Source organism: Scyliorhinus torazame, chromosome 16 (genome assembly GCF_047496885.1).
Source record: "Scyliorhinus torazame isolate Kashiwa2021f chromosome 16, sScyTor2.1, whole genome shotgun sequence".
Lineage (NCBI taxonomy): Eukaryota > Metazoa > Chordata > Chondrichthyes > Carcharhiniformes > Scyliorhinidae > Scyliorhinus > Scyliorhinus torazame.
In genome coordinates this window covers 172,123,294-172,141,574 of record NC_092722.1, presented here as the reverse complement: position 1 = coordinate 172,141,574, position 18,281 = coordinate 172,123,294, and the positions used below count along the sequence as shown (strand labels likewise).

Genomic DNA, 18,281 nt, shown 5'->3' with positions numbered 1-18,281 from the left:
CTTTTGTTTCTGTCCCTGTTTTACTACCTTGCAACTTCCTGCATCGGTTCCCATTCCCCTGCCAATTTAGTTTAAACTCTCCCCAACAGCTCTAGCAAACAGGACATCGGTTCCAGTCCTGCCCAGGTGCAGACCGTCCGGTTTGTACTGATCCCACTTCCCCCATAACCGGTTCCAATGCCCCAGCAATTAGAATCTCTCGAACCACGCATTCATCCTATCTATCCTGACATTCCTACTCTGACTAGCTCGTGGCACTGGTAGCAATCCTGAGATTACTACCTTTGAGGTCCTACTTTTTAGTTTAACTCCTAACTTCCTGAATTCAGCTTGTAGGACCTCGTCCCATTTTGTACCTATATCGTTGGTGCCTATGTGCACCATGACAGCTGGCTGTTCACCCCCTCTTTCCCCCCCCCCCCCCAGAATGTCCTGGAGCCGCTCGAGACATCCTTGACCCTTGCACCAGGGAGGCAACATACCATCCTGGAGTCTCAATTGTGTCCGCAGAACCGCCTGTCTGTTCCCCTTACGATTGAGTCCCCTATCACTATAGCCCCGCCATTCTTCTTCCTGCGCAGCAGAGCCAGCCACAGTGCCATGAACCTGGCTGCTGCTGCCTTCCCCTGGTGAGCCATCTCCCTCAACAGTATCCAAAGCCGTATATCTGTTTTGCAGGGAGATGACCGCAGGGGACACCTGCACTGCCTTCCTAATCTTGCTCTGTCTTTTGGTCACCCATTTTCTATCTCCCTCAGTACCTTTCACCTGCGATGTGACCAACTCGCTAAACGTGCTATCCATAACGTCCTCAGCATCGCGGACGCTCCAAAGTGAGCCCATCCGCAGCTCCAGAGCCGTCAAGCGGTCTAACAGGAGCTGCAACTGGACACACTTCTTGCACATGTCCCTGAGCTCCCACATCGCACACGAGGAGCATGACCTGGGTCTGAGATCTCCTGCCATGTCTTAAACCTTCGGTTAACTTCAACAACTACAATTTCCAAAAAGAAAGCAACGAAGAAAAAAATAAATAAATATACAAAAGAAAACAGAAAAACTACTTACCGGTCACTTACCAGGGATAAAAAGCACTTCCTCCCCACCCAGCTTCGAATTCCCACCGAGATTCAAATTCCCAAACTCACTCTTTGCTGTCTCACTCTGGCTGTGTCTTCTCTGGCTCACTGGGAGTACAGGAATAACAATTTCTTGCTGCAATTGTACGAGACTTGGTGAGACTGCACCTGGAGTATTGTGTACAGTTTTGGTCACCTTGGTTGAGGAAGAATAGATTTTCCATTGAGGAAGTGCACCAGAGGTCCACCAGACTAGTCCATGGGATGGGGTCATTGTCTAATGAGAGAGATTGAGGAAACTGGGCCAGTCCTCTACAGAATTTCAAAGAATAAGCGGTGATCTGATGGAAAGGTACAAAGTTATTTCAGAGTGTGTCAGGGTAGATGTGGATAGTTTCTGCACAGGCCGCCCCCCCCCCCCCCCCCCCCCCCCCCCACCGGCTGGTGAATCTAGAACCAGGAGACAGTCTCCGAATAAGGGGCAGGCCATGTAAGACTGAGATGAGAGAGAATTTCTTCATAGAATAATATCCCTACATTGCAGAAGGAAGCCATTTGGCCCATCAAATCTGCACCGACTCTCTGAAAGAGCACCCAGCCTTGACCCACTCTTCTGCCTTATTCATGTAACCTCACCTAACCGTTGGCCACTAAGGGGCAATCTTATGGCGAATGCACTTAACTGGCACATCTTTACATTGTGGGAGAAAACCAGAGCACCCGGAGAAAACCCACACAGACAAGGGGAGAATGTGCAAACTGCACGCAGGCGAGGCTAGAATTGAACCCGGGTCCCTGGTGCTGTGAAGCAGCAGTGCTAACCACTATTCCACCATGCCGCCCATTCGCAGGGTGGTGAATTCTCTACTCCAGAGTGTTGTGGAATCTTTGATCAAAAAGAATTTTCCATTTTTACAACTTTGTAACAAAATGTACATTGACCGTTATTTAAACAATATATTAAACTAACAACAAGTGCAGGAAAAGAACAAGAAAAAAGAAATAATAATACTGAAAAAATAAATATAAACAACTAACATGGAGAGAAAGAAAAAAAAAGGAAAACACCGAATACACCCCCCCCCCCCCCCCCACCCTGGGTTGCTGCTGCTGTCTTTCCTGTTTTCTCTTATCGCTCTGCGAGATAGTCAAGGAGCGGTTGCCACCGCCTGGTGAACCCTTGAGCCGAACCTCTTAGTGCGTATTTTATTCGCTCCAATTTTATAAACCCTGCCATGTCGTTTATCCAGGCCTCCACGCCCGGGGGTTTGGCTTCTTTCCACATAAGTAGAATCCTTCGCCGGGCTACTAGGGACGCAAAGGCCAAAACATCGGCCTCTCTCGCCTCCTGCACTCCCAGCTCTTCTGCAACCCCAAATATAGCTAACCCCCAGCTCGTTTCGACCCGGACTCCCACCACCTTTGAGATCACTCTTGCCACACCCACCCAGAACCCATGCAATACCGGACATGACCAAAACATGTGGGTGTGGTTCGCTGGGCTTCCCGCGCACCTCCCGCACCTATCCTCCACTCCCAAAAATCTGCTCAGCCTTGCTCCCGTCATATGCGCCCTGTGTAGAACCTTTAATTGGATCAGGCTAAGCCTGGCACACGAGGACGAGGAATTTAACCTACTTAGGGCATCCGCCCACAGCCCCTCCTCAATCTCTTCCCCCCAGCTCCTCCTCCCATTTACCCTTCAGCTCCTCTACCATCGTCTCCCCCTCGTCTCTCATTTCCCTGTATATATCGGACACTTTACCTTCACCAACCCTTGCCCCCGAAATCACTCTGTCCTGGATCCCTTGCGCCGGGAGCTGCGGAAATTCCCTCACCTGTTGCCTCGCAAATGCCCTCACTTGCATATATCGGAAGGCATTCCCAGGTGGCAACCCGTATTTTTCTACCAATGCTCCCAAACTCGCGAACGTCCCGTCCAAGAACAAGTCCTTCAACTTCCCAATTCCTGATCGCTGCCAAGATTGGAATCCCCCATCTATCCTCCCCGGGACGAACCTGTGATTGTTCCTTATCGGGGACCACACCGAGGCACCCGTCACTCCCCTATGTCGTCTCCACTGCCCCCAAATCTTCAAAGTTGCCACCACTACTGGGTTTGTGGTGTATTTTTTCAGGGGGAACGGTAACGGCGCCGTCGCCAGTGCTTTTAAACTTGTTCCCTTACAGGACGCCATCTCCAGCCTTTTCCACGCCGCCCCTTCTTCCCTCATCCACTTACATATCATGGACACGTTGGCGGCCCAATAATAGTCACTCAGACTCGGCAGTGCCAATCCGCCTCTGTCCCTACTGCGCTGCAGGAACCCCCTCTTTACCATCGGGGTCTTTCCAGCCCACACAAAGCTCATAATACTCCTGTCCACTTTCTTGAAAAAGGCCTTTGTAATCAGTATGGGGAGGCACTGAAACACTAAAAGAAACCTCGGGAGGACCACCATTTTAACCGTCTGTACTAGACATAGACATAGAATTTACAGTGCAGAAGGAGGCCATTTGGCCCATCGAGCCTGCACCGGCTCTTGGAAAGAGCACCCTACCCAAGGTCAACACCTCCGCCCTATCCCCATAACCCAGTAACCCCATCCAACACTAAGGGCAATTTTGGACACTAAGGGCAATTTATCATGGCCAATCCACCTAACCCACACATCTTTGGACTGTGGGAGGAAACCGGAGCACCCGGAGGAAACACACGCACACTCTGGGAGGATGTGCAGACTCCGCACAGACAGTGACCCAAGCCGGAATCGAACCTGGGACCCTGGAGCTGTGAAGCCATTGTGCTATCCACAAGGCTACCGTGCTGCCCAATTTCTGTGGGGTGCTCCACTCGCTGGAACTCACCAATGTAGCGAGAGTTTGGAACACCATTTTCTATGGCGTCCCGATCTCTGAGGCCCCAGAAACAATCCCTGCCCCCCGCCCCGGGCCAAATGCAAAATTGGAGGGTCTCCGGAGCAGGCCAGCCCCCCTGCATCCACCCCAACACCCACACGAGGCTAACCCTGGCCCAATCGCATGTCCACGAAACATGCCAGGTTGGCACCTCGACAGTGCCAGGTTGGCACCCAGGTTGCACTGCCAGAAACCCTGGTGGCACCACCAGTGCCAGGGCACCACCCTGCCCAAAGGACAGCTGGGGTCCTCCGATCCCCTGGGGCACCCCCATGAGTGCCGTTCTGTCTAGAACCCTGCTTGTGGGGACCAGTGTTGAACAGCGCTCGCCCAAGGTCCCTGAGGCCAATGCCCGCCAATGACAGGGGCACCATGTCCCACCTCTTAAAGTCCTCCTCCATCTGCTCTACCAGTCGCGTCAAGTTACGTTTATGCAAGGTTCCCCAGTTCCTGGCCACCTGGATCCCTAGATATCGAAAATCCCTTGCTACTCTCCTCAGCGGCAGATCGTCTATCCCCCTGCCCTGTTCCCCGGGGTGCATCACAAAAAGTTCACTCTTTCCCATATTCAATTTATATCCCGAGAGCTCTCCAAACTCCCTGAGTGTCTGCATTATCTCTGGCATCCCCTCCACTGGGTCCGCCACATATAGCAGCAAATCATCCGCATATAATGATACCCGATGTTCCTCTCCTCCTCTGAGCACCCCCCTCCACTTCTTAGAGCCCCTCAGCGCTATGGCCAATGGCTCGATTGCCAACGCGAACAGTAACGGGGACTTGTGCCCCTATGTAATCGGAAATAGTCGGATCGTTGCCTGTTTGTAACCACGCTTGCCACCGGGGCCCCCGTACAGGAGCTGAACCCATCTGCTGAAACCCTCTCCAAATCCAAATCTCTTCAGTACCTCCCACAGGTAGTCCCACTCCACTCTATCAAATGCCTTCTCTGCATCCATCGCCACCACTATCTCCGCCTCCCCCTCCGGTGGGGGCATCATCATCACCCCCAGCAACCTTTGTATATTGGCATTCAATTGCCTCCCTTTAACAAACCCTGTCTGGTTGTCATGTACCACCACTGGGACACAGTCCTCTATCCTTGTCGCCATCACTTTGGCCAGTAACTTGGCATCTACATTTAGGAGGGAGATGGGCCTGTATGACCCGCACTGCAGCGGGTCTTTGTCTCGTTTCAGGATCAACGATATCGTCGCCTCCGACATTGTCGGGGGTAGTGTCCCCCTTTCCTTAGCCTCATTGAAGGTTCTCGTCAGGAGTGGGGCCAGTAGGTCCACATATTTCCTGTAAAATTCCACCGGGAACCCATCTGGTCCCGGGGCCTTTCCTGCCTGCATGTTCCCAATTCCTTTAATCACCTCCTCCACCTCAATCTGCGCTCCCAAACCTGCCACCTCCTGCTCCTCAACCCTCGGGAACTCCAGCTGGTCCAGGAAGTGTATCATTCCCTCTTTCCCCTCCGGGGGTTGGGACTTATACAGCCTCTCATAAAATGACTTAAACACCCCGTTCACCCTCCCCGCTCTCTGCTCCATTCTTCCCTCCCCGTCCCTAACTCCTCCGATCTCTCTCGCCACCCCCCTCTTCCTAAGCACCTCTTATGCAGTGCCTCATGAGTCTCCGTCTTCACCACCAAGCCCTGTATCTCGTCTTCATTTTCGGCTGCCTTTGCCTTCACTCCACGGAGCTCCATCGCCTGGGTCTTTTACGTCTCCTTCAGTCACTCAATTACCAGCAACATCGGCGCCAGCACCTCCTTCTTGAGCTCCTCCACACATCGTCGGAGGAACTCCTGCTGTTCCGGGCCCCATACAATCTGGGCTCCCTCAGCCGCCATCTTGCTTCTCCCTTCTCTTCTCTTCCGCTGCTCCAGAGGATCCTCCGCAATCTGGCCACTACTATCGCTTCTTTCCATCCACACCCGGGGGGACTCCTTCCTTTGTCGCCTCACACTGGGTTTGGCCGTCAAAAATTTCCGTTGATAAGATATTTGGGCTCCCGATAAGAGCCCAAAAGTCCGTTGAAACGGGAGATGCCGAAACGTGCGGCTTAGCTGGTCATCGCCGCAACCGGAAGTCGTGTTGTGGAATCTTAATCATTGAGCATATTCAAGACAGAAATTGATGGATTTCTGGATGCTAATGACATCAAAGGATGATCTGTTTGAAAGGCAGAGCAGACTCAGTGGGCTGAATGGCCTACTCCTCTTGTGTTCCTAACAGGTGCAATAATGTATCCTTTTTCAATGTGCTGATATCAGAGAAATGAGTAGAAATTTCACTTAAGCCTTTATTTAGCCTTTGAATTGTTTTGAAGATTGTAATCTAGAAGAATCAATTTGATTCTCAATTCCAATTTTGTAGTGGAGCAATATTATAAATTTGGAAACTGTTAATGCATAATTTTGCTCCAAATCTGTTGAAGAAAATAATCTATATAAAAGCTGCTTTTCATAAAGTTCCTCCCCGTTCAGACATACCAAAGACTAGAGCTGTTTACATAGGTAGGCCAAAAGTAATTACTTTGGACAAATTAAGTTTATTGTCTTAACTTCAATAAATATGTTCTAGAGGCAGAATATCACCACTTTATAGGTCATATTAAAAACTGACTAAAATGTTGTAATTGTAAAATTACTAATGAGCAAAACAATTTTTAAGTATATGAGCAACTTCTTCGAAATTGAATTGTATTGAAAAATCACTTCCTGTTGCAAGAACAAATCCATATACAATAACTTAAATATATTTACGGTGCAAAATATCTAAATGGCCCTATAGAACCCAAAACGCGACCTTAGTATTAGTGTTCAAACTGCTAGCTATTACATACTGACCTTCTATTCTTGCTCTGTTTTTAACTATAATTTTATTTCTGAAAATAAATTCATGATTAATAATGTTGATTTCAAAAATCCCCTCTCATTTAAGATTTTAAACTATTTGCATAGAAGGAAACTGTTCATATATTTCACATTGCCTATTTTAAGGTAGATATCACAATCAAATAACATTTTAATGAAGCACAGCTTTTGATAGAATGATGTTAAATGGGGCTGTTTAGCACAGGGCTAAATCGCTGGCTTTGAAAGCAGACCAAGGCAGGCCAGCAGCACCGTTCAATTCCGAACCAGCCTCCCCGAACAGGCACCGGAATGTGGCGACTAGGGGCTTTTCGCAGTAACTTTATTTGAAGCTTAGTTGTGACAATAAGCGATTTTCGTTTCATTACCAGTTGAGTATTTATGTTTATTTAGCGTCTTGGTATTTAAGTGTGAAATATAACTCTAAAGTTTTACAAATCCATAAACTCATTCAAATGAGCCTCCTGCCTAGTTAACTAGCTGCCAATTGAATGGCAGCCAGTTACCTTAAAATACCAAATTTACCAAATTCTGTATAATAATGCAAGGATAGAATAATAATAGCGAATGAGCCTCTTTGGGTCTCTTAATAAGTAAGATTGGGGTACAAAGAAGGGAGGGCAGTATATTTGCACCAGCAGTTGGGGGTGGATGGGGGAGGAGGCAGTATATTTGCACTGGCAAAGGGTAGTGGGTGGCTAGTCCAACCTTGTACTTTTAAAAAAAAAAATGTGGCATTGGGGAATAATGGAAAAAGCTAAGCAGATCTGTCATGAGAACCTTTTGAATAAACTGTATATAAGGATATTTTTCTCTCAATCATACCAATCTTGCTCTTATGTATACAAACTGAACTGACCTTGTATTGCAATTTAGTTTTTATTTGGGTAATATGTAAAATGTTCTGTAATTTGGCTGTATTATTTTGAAAGTTTTAAATTTTGGCACTCTTATTAGGTGACGTCTCTGAAGAGAGCATACTTCACTGTTACCACAACTTGCAAGATTTATTCAGTTCAGAATGATGCTGTACCCTCCAGCCTTTTAAATCAAATGTGTTGGAATGCACACTGCTTTCTTTCACTCCTACTTGAATGGGTTCTTAGTATTTCACACCAAGGTGTCCTTCAGGGTGCTGGGTCAGGCTACCAAAACAGCTTCTATGAAGGGATTAGAACCAATTAACATCTTTGTACACAAAAGCTGCTGGCAGCTGAACAGGCGGCCTTGTGACCTTGCTCAGGAGCTGCATGTTAAACAGGGGGGTTGTGTACTTGAGCTCAAGTGGGGAAGGGGTGGAGAGAGTTTTTATTTATAATTGAAATGGCGCTTCCTGATGGATTTTTTTTTGGGGGGGGGGGGGGAGAGGTGAGTAGAGGGAGTTTCTACCAAATTAAATTGTGCAAAGTATCTAAACTCCATCTCATTTCAAAGCAATGAAAAATACTTTCTTTACATTAATCATGGCACTTTGTGTACCAGCTATCCAATTTTCATCATTCACTTGGAAAATTATATATGTTTTAATTGTGCTAAATATATTTTGAATTAATGTCTTGATGTTTTGACAGCAAAATATTGAAACTGCAGTATTCTGCATTTCTTTCAGACTTTGTCTGAATTAAAATGCTTTGTTCTTTACCAATGGATCAATTATTGTACTAAATAATGCAATATATTGCAAAAAATTATATTTAGCTGTACGAGTTGTGTATTTGAATATATTAAATGCACCAGTCAATGACCTGAAATTAAGTTTTATTGCTATAAATGGTACCTCTTCACATATTTGCTGCACTACCTGGTTAATTTATTTCCCCCATTAATCATTGTTCAGGTTTAATTGTGCGTTGTTGCGTGGTTACACTGAAGATCTCTGCCACTGGCAAATTAGTATAGTACTTTAAAAAAAAGTCCCATGGCAGACTGGGAAGAAATGTTATAAAAATGAAAGATCCACTCTGAGATGATTAACCTGAAGCTTTTTGAAAAATGATCTATTAATAGAAATAAATATTCTTTGTTCAGCATTATTTACAAGTAGATTTAGCAATATTGCTTTTTCTGTAAGTAACTGAGTGGATTATCAGCTTCAGGAATATTCCTTAGTTTAAATGTTATGCAACTTTTAAAAGGAAACTAGAACATACTTTAGTTGATTGCCAACACTGTTATATGGTTTTCATGCTCGAGCAGTTTGCCTTGCTTCTCTGCCCGATGTTTGCTTATTAGTGAATGAAATGCAGGTGTGTGGGAAACAGCAAGCGAACATTGACATGGTTTATTCTGTTGGCTGCAGCCTAATTAAGTTGCATAGTGGATGCACCCCGCTAAGCTTTAGTGCACTGCAGTAGAGCTGGTCTGTTCTAATTTCCTTGCAGCTTTGATATCGGTGAAGAGATTGACGGATTACACAAAAAGCAAAGCGTGATAGAGGCCTATCGAAACAATGCAGTCCCTTACTTCAGCCACCACAGATGTGAGAGAAGGCTGATCAGAGAAACAAATGTCAACCATAGTCAAATTGTCTCCTGTGTCTGCATGGTTAATATTTTCCCATGTAAAGGAAAAAAGGCAAGGTAGTGAGCCTGTGTCTCTCCCCGTATTGCTGCTTCACCTGAGACAACTGGCCAGGGTTGCAGTTCAATACTAATAAGGCAGTTTTGCATTTTGGTAATGTATCAAAATCGTGCTGCAAAAATTCCTTTTCCTGCCAATTTGGTGAGGCTCAGTTGACCACCCATACAACAGTAATGTCATTGTGCCTAGTCCATCAAATGGTGAATTATGCTGTTGCTGTAGGGCTTGACCAGCAATTGATATATTCTATGGATCTTACTTTTCATTAAACTCCATTAAAAATGATCTCTGTAACCATGCTGATGCGGAAGGAAAATCCTTTAGTAAACAGACAACAACAACACAAAGAAACTGGATATATTGAGAAGTGGTATGTGTGCTTTTGTTCTGCAGTGGAGGACAGTGAAAATGTGAAAATTAAGTCCATTTGTTTACACCAACTGCATTTAGTTTCACTTGCAGTCTTAACACTACAAAATCAGTAGATTAATAATGTGTTTGTTTATTATATTTTGCATTGAGTTTGATGACGACATATCTGAATAAAGCGCTCATTCTCTTGTGAATATTTATTTTTAATAGCGTACAAGACTGTGTCTGGTGTTAATGGACCACTGGTGATCTTGGACCAAGTAAAGGTATTTATCCCAGTAAAAACTTAATGTGGGCAATTCTGAATGCCAGTCATAAGTTTGAATGCTAACAAAATAATAACTAAAATGTTTTGCCAAGAAGGGTTTTGCTGATATCAGGATTTCAATAGAGTGCTTATAAAACAACTCCTAATTAGCACCTTTGTCTATTCAATCGGTCTTACTGCTGCTGAATCTAAATTTAAATACTTAAGTAAAATGTCCTTTTATCATCTAAAGTTATACGGTTGCCGAGCAATAAAAATGCAAATAACTAATGAACGTATTTGAATCGGCATGCGTTCAAGTGTTGTGTTTAGAACAGGAAACGTGTGGGAAGGAAACGTGTGGGAATGAGGTGGAATAGGACTGGCAAGAACTAGTAATGAGTGCTTGCATTTGCAAAAATCAGCAGCAACATTGTACAAACCTTAACTTTTTTTTTCAATTCATTCATGGGATGTGGACGTTGCTAGAAAGACTAACATTTGTTGCCCACCCATAATTGCTCTTGATCAGGTGGTGGTGAGCCACCATCTTGAACATTGCAGTCAATGTGGTGTAGGTACAACTACACATTACTGTTAGTCTCCAAAACATAAAAATTCTATGTGAAATTCTCTCGATCTAAATATTTATAAAGTTATTATTCAGCTACAGTACAGTATGTACTTTAGTAAATGCTACCAACTTTCGGATGTCAATATTGGATTAAAATGGTGTTTGGAATTTTGTAATATATCTAGATTTGTATGCATTCTCAGCTAAAACAGTAAGGGCTTCTGTTTCTTTGCTATCAGTTTCCAAGGTATGCAGAGATTGTACATCTTACTCTTCCTGATGGATCCATCCGAAGTGGACAAGTTCTGGAAGTTAGTGGCAGTAAGGCTGTAGTACAGGTAAGGGTTTGTATTGAAGTAGTATAATGTTGGAATGATTGTTTAGTAAATTTATTGGCTGAATCAGCTAATTATCTCCACTTTGGAAAAATTTGTTAGGACTTTTTCTGAAATGTTTTAAATGTCTCCCTAGTATAAAACCTACGGTTGGATTCTCCAGTTCCCATTCCATGTGTTTCTTGGCAGTGCGCCGTTCACTGACACCATCACAATTGGAATGGTTTCTGTAAAGTATTACCTGTGGAAATCTAATTTTATGTTCTGTGTATTTGCTTGTAAGCAAAATATGAAGAGTATGAAGTAGGAATAAGAAAAGACAGTTCAACACTTGCAGTTGACTTTGCCCTTTCCAAATATATTTATTAAATCTGTAAAACCACAAAATTTTCCATCTGTTTTGGGAAGAAGCCTCTTACAGAATCCCCTTATACTTTGTTTTGGCTGCATTTGATTCTGTCTTCCTAAATGTCTAAACTTTTGAATTGGGGGTGGGGAGAAGGGTTGCTCTGTTGTGTTTACTTTAGTTATCCATAGAATTTTATCTATATTTAACGTATTCTTTTTATTAAAATACAGTACTTATTTCAAACCATCTTCATTGCTCAAAAACGTGAACTTTTTAAATCTTTATCATTGCTTCCATGTTTTTAATTTTGATGCTTAAATTTGTTTTAATTGTTTTCATCTCGCCTTTTCCCCAAGGCAGATATATTAATGCTAGCATGTGAACCCAGAGATCTGGCATATTTAATGGGCAATGTACTATCAGTCTGGATAATCAATGCAAGTTAGCTGTTCGAGTGTAGTTAGAAGCCATAGAGCCAAAGACTATGCTTTGCCTGAATGCACAATTTTCTGCATTCCAACTGGTGTTCTGACAAATTTTTATCCCTAATCTGAGTTACCTGAGGTATAGCGTTATCATCACTGCTCTTGCTGAGACCAGCTAGCTCAAAAGATGAAGGATTACATCTAAAAGCCTCTTTATATGGCTTTGTTTTGCAGTACATTCACTAAGTGACTGGAAACCACACCCATGTTGTCTCTCGCGCCTGTATCCATTCCTTGGATTTGTGCTGTGGATTTGCCTGTATTCACCATAATTTTTCATTGTTGAAAGCTGCTATGCTGTGCAGCAGTATGTTGACCATTCAAATATCACAACTGTATCTGTTTGCAAGACTTGGCTCATCCCTCTGATACTAAGATAGAATCTTAGAATCTCTACAGTGCGGAAGGAGGCATTCAACCCGTTGTGTCTGCATCGACCCTTGGAAAGAGTACCCTGCCTAGGCCAATGCCCGACCCTATCCCTGTTACCCCATCTAACCTTTAGGACACGAGGGGGCAATTTATCATGGACAATCCACCTAACCACATCTTTGGGCTGTGGGAGGAAACCGGAGGCACCTGGAGGAAACCCATGCAGACAAGGGGAGAAAGTGCCAAACTTCCCCACAGTCAGCTGAGGCCAGAATTGTACCCGGGTACCTGGTGCTGTGAGACAACAGTGCTAGCCACTGTGCTGCAGTGTCACGAGCACTTTGGGTCCTCAACCAGTTACCCTCATACCTTCCCAAAGCCTTGACAAACTAAAGGATTGAAGTGCAGAATGAGACCATTCAATTCATTGTGCTTGTTCAATCAAAAACATTATTTCACTGTCTGGCTCTTTCTTCAAATAGTTGTACCATATCTTCCTCCATTTAAAATTATATCCAAAATTCCTTTAAAAGATACAAAAGTCCCCTCTGCCACCACTATACCAAAGCGTTCCAACTTTCAAACAATCCTTCTAAAGAAATCTCTTCAAACCAATCTTATTCTCTAAATGGACATTTTAAATTGTTGCCGTTATATCATGGATTCTGACCAGAGGAGCAGACCTTTCCTTATTCACTTTCTTTGCTTCAGTAGAAAATGTTATAGTATCTCGAGTCTTGCTTTCTCATTATAGTTTTCTTGGTATTGGCTTTAATTGCCTTTCTTTGACGGGGGACTGAAAATTACACAGTACCTCTAAATTAATGCGAAGAATTTGAGCCAACTCGCGCTCTCACCGTTTCCCTCTCTCTCACACATTCTCAATTTCTTTCTTGCATGCTCGCTCGCTCTGCTCCCCCTCGCACGCTCGCTCTGCTCCCCCTCGCTCGCTCGCTCTGCTCCCCCTCGCTCGCTCGCTCTGCTCCCCCCTCGCTCGCTCGCTCGCTCTGCTCCCCCTCGCTCGCTCGCTCTGCTCCCCCTCGCTCGCTCGCTCTGCTCCCCCTCGCTCCGCCTCGCTCTGCTCCCCCTCGCTCGCCTCGCCTCTGCTCCCCCTCGCTCGCTCGCTCTGCTCCCCCTCGCTCGCTCGCTCTGCTCCCCCTCGCTCGCTCTGCTCTGCTCCCCCTCGCTCGCTCTGCTCTGCTCCCCCTCGCTCGCTCGCTCTGCTCCCCCTCGCTCGCCTCGCTCTGCTCCCCCCTCGCTCGCTCGCTCTGCTCCCCCTCGCTCGCTCGCTCTGCTCCCCCCTCGCTCGCTCGCTCTGCTCCCCCTCGCTCGCTCGCTCTGCTCCCACCCTCGCTCGCTCGCCTCTGCTCCCCTCGCTCGCTCGCTCTGCTCCCCCTCGCTCGCTCGCCTCTGCTCCCCCTCGCTCGCTCGCTCTGCTCCCCTCGCTCGCTCGCTCTGCTCCCCCCTCGCTCGCTCGCTCTGCTCCCCCTCGCTCGCTCGCTCTGCTCCCCCTCGCTCGCTCGCTCTGCTCCCCCTCGCTCGCTCGCTTCTGCTCCCCCTCGCTCGCCTCGCTCTGCTCCCCCTCGCTCGCTCGCTCTGCTCCCCCTCGCTCGCTCGCTCTGCTCCCCCTCCGCCCGCTCGCTCTGCTCCCCCTCGCCCGCTCGCTCTGCTCCCCTCGCCCGCTCGCTCTGCTCCCCCTCGCCCGCTCGCTCTGCTCCCCCTCGCCCGCTCGCTCTGCTCCCCCTCGCCCGCTCGCTCTGCTCCCCCTCGCCCGCTCGCTCTGCTCCCCCTCGCCCGCTCGCTCTGGCTCCCCCTCGCCCGCTCGCTCTGCTCCCCCTCGCCCGCTCGCTCTGCTCCCCCTCGCCCGCTCGCTCTTGCTCCCCCTCGCCCGCTCGCTCTGCTCCCCCCTCGCCCCGCTCGCCTCTGCTCCCCCTCGCCCGCTCGCTCTGCTCCCCCTCGCCCGCTCGCTCTGCTCCCCCTCGCCCGCTCGCTCTGCTCCCCCTCGCCCGCTCGCTCTGCTCCCCCTCGCTCGCTCGCTCTGCTCCCCCTCGCCGCTCGCTCTGCTCCCCCCCTCGCCCGCTCGCTCTGCTCCCCCTCGCCCGCTCGCTCTGCTCCCCCTCGCTCGCTCGCTCTGCTCCCCCTCGCTCCGCTCGCTCTGCCCTCCCCCTCGCTCGCTCGCTCTGCTCCCCCCTCGCTCGCTCGCTCTGCTCCCCCTCGCTCGCTCGCCTCTGCTCCCCCTCGCTCGCTCGCTCTGCTCCCCCTCGCTCGCTCTGCTCTGCTCCCCCTCGCTCGCTCGCTCTGCTCCCCCTCGCTCGCTCGCTCTGCTCCCCCTCGCTCGCTCGCTCTGCTCCCACCTCGCTCGCTCGCTCTGCTCCCCCTCGCTCGCTCGCTCTGCTCCCCCTCGCTCGCTCGCTCTGCTCCCCCTCGCTCGCTCGCTCTGCTCCCCCTCGCTCGCTCGCTCTGCTCCCCCTCGCTCGCTCGCTCTGCTCCCCCTCGCTCGCTCGCTCTGCTCCCCCTCGCTCGCTCGCTCTGCTCCCCCCTCGGCTCGCTCGCTCTGCTCCCCCTCGCTCGCATCGCCTCTGCTCCCCCTCGCTCGCTCGCTCTGCTCCCCCTCGCTCGCTCGCTCTGCTCCCCCCTCGCTCGCTCGCTCTGCTCCCCCTCGCTCGCTCGCTCTGCTCCCCCCTCGCTCGCTCGCTCTGCTCCCCCCTCGCTCGCTCGCTCTGCTCCCCCTCGCTCGCTCGCTCCTGCTCCCCCTCGCTCGCTCGCTCTGCTCCCCCCCGCTCGCTCGCTCTGCTCCCCCTCGCTCGCTCGCTCTGCTCCCCCTCGCTCGCTCGCTCTGCTCCCCCCTCGCTCGCTCGCTCTGCTCCCCCTCGCTCGCTCGCCTCTGCTCCCCCTCGCTCGCTCGCTCTGCTCCCCCCTCGCTCGCTCGCTCTGCTCCCCCTCGCTCGCTCGCTCTGCTCCCCCTCGCTCGCTCGCTCTGCTCCCCCTCGCTCGCTCGCTCTGCTCCCCCTCGCTCGCTCGCTCTGCTCCCCCTCGCTCGCTCGCTCTGCTCCCCTCGCTCGCTCGCTCTGCTCCCCCTCGCTCGCTCGCTCTGCTCCCCCCTCGCTCGCTCGCTCTGCTCCCCTCGCTCGCTCGCTCTGCTCCCCCTCGCTCGCTCGCTCTGCTCCCCCTCGCTCGGCTCGCTCTGCTCCCCCTCGCTCGCTCGCTCTGCCTCCCCCTCGCACGCTCGCTCTGCTCCCCCCTCGCACGCTCGCTCTGCTCCCCCTCGCCCGCTCGCTCTGCTCCCCCTCGCCCGCTCGCTCTGCTCCCCCTCGCCCGCTCGCTCCTGCTCCCCCTCGCCCGCTCGCTCTGCTCCCCCTCGCCCGCTCGCTCTGCTCCCCCTCGCCCGCTCGCTCTGCTCCCCCTCGCCCGCTCGCCTCTGCTCCCCCCTCGCCCGCTCGCTCTGCTCCCCCTCGCCCGCTCGCTCTGCTCCCCCTCGCCCGCTCGCTCTGCTCCCCCTCGCCCCGCTCGCTCTGCTCCCCCTCGCCCGCTCGCTCTGCTCCCCCTCGCCCGCTCGCCTCTGCTCCCCCTCGCCCGCTCGCTCTGCTCCCCCTCGCCCGCTCGCTCTGCTCCCCCCTCGCCCGCTCGCCTCTGCTCCCCCTCGCCCGCTCGCTCTGCTCCCCCTCGCCCGCTCGCTCTGCTCCCCTCGCCCGCTCGCCTCTGCTCCCCCTCGCCCGCTCGCTCTGCTCCCCCTCGCCGCTCGCTCTGCTCCCCCTCGCCCGCGTCGCTCTGCTCCCCCTCGCCCGGCTCGCGTCTGCTCCCCTGCTCGCGACCGCTCGCTCTGCTCCCCCTCGCCCGCTCGCTCTGCTCCCCCTCGCCCGCTCGCTCTGCTCCCCCTCGCCCGCTCGCTCTGCTCCCCCTCGCCCCGCTCGCTCTGCTACCCCCTCGCCCGCTCGCTCTGCTCCCCCTCGCCCGCTCCGCTCTGCCTCCCCCCTCGCCCGCTCGCTCTGCTCCCCCTCGCCCGCTCGCTCTGCTCCCCCTCGCCCGCTCAGCTCTGCTCCCCCTCGCCCGCTCGCTCTGCTCCCCCTCGCCCGCTCGCTCTGCTCCCCCTCTGCCCGCTCGCTCTGCTCCCCCTCGCCCGCTCGCTCTGCTCCCCCTCGCCCCGCTCGCTCTGCTCCCCCTCGCCCCGCTCGCTCTGCTCCCCCTCGCCCGCTCGCTCTGCTCCCCCTCGCCCGCTCGCTCTGCTCCCCCTCGCCCCGCTCGCTCTGCTCCCCCTCGCCCGCTCGCTCTGCTCCCCCCTCGCCCGCTCGCTCTGCTCCCCCTCGCCCGCTCGCTCTGCTCCCCCTCGCCCGCTCGCTCTGCTCCCCCTCGCCCGCTCGCTCTGCTCCCCCTCGCCCGCTCGCATCTGCTCCCCCTCGCCCGCTCGCTCTGCTCCCCCTCGCCCGCTCGCTCTGCTCCCCCTCGCCCGCTCGCTCTGCTCCCCCTCGCCCGCTCGCTCTGCTCCCCCTCGCCCGCTCGCTCTGCTCCCCCTCGCCCGCTCGCTCTGCTCCCCCTCGCCGCTCGCTCTGCCTCCCCTCGCCCGCTCGCTCTGCTCCCCCTCGCCCGCTCGCTCTGCTCCCCCTCGCACGCCTCGCTCTGCTCCCCCTCGCCCGCTCGCTCTGCTCCCCCTCGCCCGCTCGCTCTGCTCCCCACTCGCCCGCTCGCTCTGCTCCCCCTCGCCCGCTCGCTCTGCTCCCCCTCGCCCGCTCGCTCTGCTCCCCCTCGCCCGCTCGCTCTGCTCCCCCTCGCCCGCTCGCTCTGCTCCCCCTCGCCGCCTCGCTCTGCTCCCCCTCGCCCGCTCGCTCTGCTCCCCCTCGCCCGCTCGCTCTGCTCCCCCTCGCCCGCTCGCTCTGCTCCCCCCTCGCCCGCTCGCTCTGCTCCCCCCTCGCCCCGCTCGCTCTGCTCCCCCTCGCCCGCTCGCTCTGCTCCCCCTCGCCCGCTCACATGCGCTTATGGCCAGAATCTATAAATAGTTTGTCAGTGCCGGTTTTGGGGTTGAAAGCCGGCCTGTGGCTCTCCGGCTGCACAGTTTTCTCTCCAGATTCCCTGGCACTCTGTGCACAGAGAATCTGGGTATGTGATTTCCATTGTCTTTCTGTCAGGAGCCTGATAGAGCTGGCAATGCGGCTTCACATAAATCAGGGTGCCATCTGAATTAAAAATATTTCTCTCTCTCTCTCTCCTCCCCCCCCCCTCAAGCATTGGGACGACCCCACTTCCCTCCCTCAAGCATTGGGGCGATAACCCCCCTCCCCCTCCCAAAGCATCAAGGCAATTCCCCCCCCCCCCCCCCCCCCCCCCCCCCCCGCTCACCACCACCACCACAGGAATCGGGGCAAATCTCTCCCCACCCACATGGGCATCTGCTCCCCTCTCTCCTCACCCTCGCTCACTCCCTCTCCCTCTCTCGCTTGTGCTTTCTCCGTGTCATTTCCGCCCCACATTTTTCCAAACATTTTTGGGTGCCAGGCCTGATCGCGAAGCATTGCAGGCGGAGTTTGTTTTTTCGTCAAGCCTTTTCCATATTCTAGGCAGTAGTAGCCTATGTTATGCAATCTTTGTTCATTTGGTGAAGAACACATGAGACTGCCATGCATTTTAAGTGTACTTTCATGTATTTTTCATTGTGCACAGGTGTTTGAGGGGACATCGGGTATTGATGCCAAGAAAACAGCCTGTGAATTTACAGGTGACATACTTCGCACACCTGTGTCTGAGGATATGCTTGGTAAGTAGATTCTATTCTCCATAGGAAGCTGGCCTGCAGGACCCTTTCTTGATATAACTACAGAATTAATGATTTATATTATAACATTATCATTGAATATCAAGGCCATTCCTCACATGCATTTCAAATATTAATGCATTGCTGTCTTTTAATAAGAAATAATTGGCTCCAGGTCAACTTTAGTTATTGGCACCCTATTTTTCTCATTTAATTTTGTCGTGTAAATAAGTTGTCAGATATCTGAATTCCATTTTTTATAATTTGAATGTTGCATTGGAAACCACATTTATATGCAGTATTTTTAAGATCTATTTTTAAATTGCCTAATCTGGATCTTCA

General features: G+C 51.4%; 1 protein-coding gene across 1 annotated transcript in view; it reads left to right on the top strand.

Moving 5' to 3' along the window:
• Nucleotides 1-18,281, top strand: part of LOC140393227 (V-type proton ATPase subunit B, brain isoform) — a 105,225-nt gene that overhangs the window by 44,086 nt on the left and 42,858 nt on the right. Inside the window, exons 2-4 of the mRNA XM_072479481.1 lie at nucleotides 10,045-10,100; nucleotides 10,895-10,993; nucleotides 17,849-17,942. Of these exons, the coding sequence (XP_072335582.1) occupies nucleotides 10,045-10,100; nucleotides 10,895-10,993; nucleotides 17,849-17,942 (249 nt within the window). The remainder of the gene's footprint in view (nucleotides 1-10,044; nucleotides 10,101-10,894; nucleotides 10,994-17,848; nucleotides 17,943-18,281) is intronic.